Source organism: Atta colombica, unplaced genomic scaffold, assembly GCF_001594045.1.
Source record: "Atta colombica isolate Treedump-2 unplaced genomic scaffold, Acol1.0 scaffold125, whole genome shotgun sequence".
NCBI lineage: Eukaryota > Metazoa > Arthropoda > Insecta > Hymenoptera > Formicidae > Atta > Atta colombica.
The window spans coordinates 1007559-1011543 of record NW_017259212.1 but is presented as its reverse complement, the minus strand read 5'-3'; the positions used below and the strand labels follow the sequence as shown (position 1 = coordinate 1011543).

Genomic DNA, 3985 nt, shown 5'->3' with positions numbered 1-3985 from the left:
AGCACTTAAATTGCGCAAAATTAAAATAAATATATCTATATTTTTCTCTAATTTATAAAATTTCTTTTAAAATGTTAGATGGAAGGATCAAACATTAAGGAAGCACAAGTTTATGTAATAATAAATATGGAGTACACTAATAGTTCTCAACAAGTTATTGTTTACAGAGTTGCGCGTAAATGCATGAAACAAGGTAAGATATATCTTGAATTATACATATTATTATAGGTTGTTCCATAAACAAAAATGTTCATATGGGCGTGTTTTTGTTTTGAACAGTTCAATATTGTAAAATTACGTTAAGAAAAAGATATTTCATACTTTTTTTCATAATTCATTGTTCAAGTGACACATTTTTTTATAGTTTGTAATAAATTTAAAAAAATTTTACAGTTCTCCTAGAATATAGATCTTACTTTTTTCGATGTACTGTATAAATTACCCTAAAGTTAGCAAGAAATAAGGAATTACAAAAATTTAGTATGAATATTTTATGTATTTGCATTTGTAGTATAATGCTTTTAAAATGTTATAGTTATTATAAAAATACATTATCTATAGGAAACATAATTATATATTGTATCTTTTAATTATATTATTTCTACTTACTTCGTACTTTTATTTATATAGTAAGAAATATTACACAAGAATGTGAGAAAAGCTTCTTCTTGTTAGCATGCTTTGTAAAAACTGGATATGAAGAACAGAAACATCAAGAACTTGAAATAAAAGAAGCAGAAGAAAAAGCATAAATAAAACAAACTATATAAATACAATTAAATGTAAAATTAAATATTATCCATATAGTTACTAATACATATAAAACATATAATACAACGCGATATAATTTATATTAAACAAAAATGTATATTTATATTAAACAAAATGTATTCTATAGTACTCTAATCTTATTTTTTTAATAAAATTGCATATATCAAAATTGTGTTTTACTTTATACAAGGAACGTTTTACAACCGGCACCGATTTAACTATCTATTAAATATATTATTAAACATAAAAATCTAAGAGACACGTATTTTTTTATATGGCGCTAATTTCTGTTTAAGGGATGAAACATTTGAAAAAAACGGTATTTCTCTTCCGAGCTGAATAGCGTTGGAAGTATCAAAGATGGATAAAAATTTTTAAACAAAAGTTGTATGGCTTTAAACAATACTTTAAAGTTGTGAAGAATAAAATTGTTTAACAATATATTCTTAACACTTACAGTTTTCTTAAATCTAAAAAATTTTTTTACTAAGTTTTTTATCTTTTAAAGATAATTTTCTTCCAAATTCAATCATATATAATAAAGTTATATCACAATAAAGTAACACTTTTTTGTATAAAAAAGTGTTTTTTCTTTAAATTGCCATAACTTAGCAAAAAATTATCGTATCGAATTCCGCAAAAATGTGTTTTAAAGGAGACATGTTTTAAAAGGGACATTTTGAAATTTCACGTCCTTTCTCACTAAGTTGCGTCAACTGCTTTACTCCGTACATCTCCGGAATTAGGAGATTCTACTTGCAAGTTCTACTCAATGCAGGTCCTTACTCTATCATCGGCCATTGGAAAATTATTGATACCACTTAATTAGAAGTATCTCAAGTATCAAAGTACAGATTTAAAGCTTTATTTTTGTTTTTTGAACACCTGTGTATCATTGTTATTTACTGAGTGCACACAATATTATTACATAGGTGTACCAGAGTTAGGGCAGGGACCGTATATATTCCTCATGAAAAAGTAAATCGAAAATGTTAATAGCAAAATCTTAATCATCAATAGTTTTCAAACGGTGAGCATTTGAAAATACGCTCCTAAACGTCGAGCAGTATTTGGTCTGCGCGCGGAATGATGAGGTGAGAAGAGTAGCGAAAGGCGAATAGGCCGTATCAAAAATCGGCCGAGAAGTGTAAATCGTGGCAAGGCTTGTTGGAATAAGAAAAATGAAGCATTCCGAAGGATACGCAGTAGACAGTAACATGCCGATAGTGTTTGATTGGTCAATAAACAGTAGATAGCGTTTGGTTGGTCAAAATTCGTCTCCTCCTTGCTCCATCATGCGCAATGCTTTCTGATTCCATCAATGTAAATACGATTACAGACAATATAAATACGATGTTAGTGGGCTTCAGAACACTTTAGTACAACACATTTAGTGTAGACTAACTAAATTAATAAAATGAAGAAAATATTATTTTATATTTGCACTTTTGTGTTCGTCGTAAGTATTTTTTTGTCACAAACATTAAATATAAATATAAATAGAAGGTTAAAAATTTTTCCAGAGACATAAAAAGAGTTCTCTTATAACGTAATTATAAATAAATTATAACTGTATTATATTATTTTTACAAATATGTATGTAATTAACACATCAGCAAATCAAAACGTAATTATAATATAACTTAGGAAGCACATACAATGATATATTTCATTATAGAGATATGTGTCACATAATTTTGAGAATACTCTGGAAGAATAAAAATATATTTCTTCGTTATGTTATATGTATAATCATAATATTTACAAATATAATCTACACACATCTAATTCAAAATACATAACACAACAACTATAATCTTTCATCAATTTAATTATTCGATTGATACGTATAAAATGCATAAATATTATAGTACGTTAAATCTATCCAGCAGTCGGAAGAGATGCTATTAGCATTTTTGTATCACACTGTGTTTTTTTACACAGTGCTTTTACATCTAATAGACAATATAAATGGAATGATACAAAGAGCACTAATAATATCTCTCTAAACGCAATTCTATAGATTAATCACAATCAATTTGAAATTGAATGTTACATACATAACGCTACACTTTTTATGCATTTTTTATCTATAGCATAAATTTTTATCATTGTTATATATTGTATATGCATACAAAAAATATGTAAAAAAAGACGTTTATATTACAGTAATATATTATTTCTGATATAAAAATAATATGTTTAAAGTCGATGATATAAAGCCGTATCAATACATGATATTTGTCGTTACAAATAATAATATTACATGTAACATTCTGACACCCGTGTAATATTATATCTACAGTTAAGTTACATGTGCGATTTCCTGGGATAATAATATATATACGTATGTGTATTGCATATAGAAATAACTTAATCAAAGTTTAATAAGAAAAAATTAAAAATAAAATTTTATATATTTTAGTCTTTTACTGTTGACTCAAAGAAATTAGCATCCGTCAATGGGAATTACAATACATGCCTAACTGAAACTAATGTATCTGAAGGTAAGTCTGAGCACGTATTCTCACACACTCACACACACACACACACACACACACACACACACACACACACATACACACACGCGCGCGCGCATACATAAAACAATTTAAATCATATCAAATCTTTCCGTTTTTGCTAAATAACGCTAATACCAACTTTATCGAATATTTCACTAAATTATATAAAATTACATAAAATTTTTTTTCTTCTTCACATTTAATAACAGTCAATATAGAATCATTACAATATAGAGTCATTGGAAATCCATTTTTGTAACATTACTTTTAACTGAACTTTATTAATACCTTTGATTATAAAAATATTAATATTTTATAAAATAAGAGTTATCAAAGACTATTTAAAATAAAAATTAAGGAAATGATTTATTTTAATTAATAATTTGTATATTTTATAGCCTTATTTCAAATAAATGTACAGTCATTTTAAATATTTTCTAAAAATTAGCAGAACTTTAATACTTAATATATAATATATAACACTTTAATACATAAAAGGTGATACATAATATTTTAAATACTTAGACAAAGACTATTTTATCGCAAATATACATAAAAAAAGTTTAAAAAGAATTTGCATATTTATAATATTTTTTAAAATATGAACGATATTTTGTAATTCTTTACATAGATTCAAAATTTATTATATATTTTTCAAAAATTAAATTTCTAGATGACATGTTAACAGTACA

At 25.5% G+C, this 3985-nt stretch overlaps 2 protein-coding genes across 3 annotated transcripts in view; both read left to right on the top strand.

Moving 5' to 3' along the window:
• The window catches only part of LOC108694841 (pheromone-binding protein Gp-9-like), a 1700-nt gene extending 938 nt beyond the window's left edge, over window positions 1-762 (top strand). The window contains exons 4-5 of one of the 2 annotated variants that reach the window (XM_018204523.1): window positions 79-193; window positions 676-762. In XM_018204523.1, coding sequence (XP_018060012.1) covers window positions 79-193; window positions 676-752 — 192 coding nt within the window. In that variant the 3' untranslated portion in view covers window positions 753-762. Of the gene's footprint in view, window positions 1-78; window positions 194-630 lie in introns of both variants that reach the window. The other variant, XM_018204521.1, reaches the window with a different exon arrangement.
• Window positions 763-2123: 1361 nt separating this feature from the next.
• LOC108694770 (pheromone-binding protein Gp-9-like) overlaps window positions 2124-3985 on the top strand; it is a 3075-nt gene continuing 1213 nt past the window's right edge. The window contains exons 1-3 of the mRNA XM_018204427.1: window positions 2124-2230; window positions 3197-3278; window positions 3967-3980. Coding sequence (XP_018059916.1) covers window positions 2189-2230; window positions 3197-3278; window positions 3967-3980 — 138 coding nt within the window. The 5' untranslated portion in view covers window positions 2124-2188. The remainder of the gene's footprint in view (window positions 2231-3196; window positions 3279-3966; window positions 3981-3985) is intronic.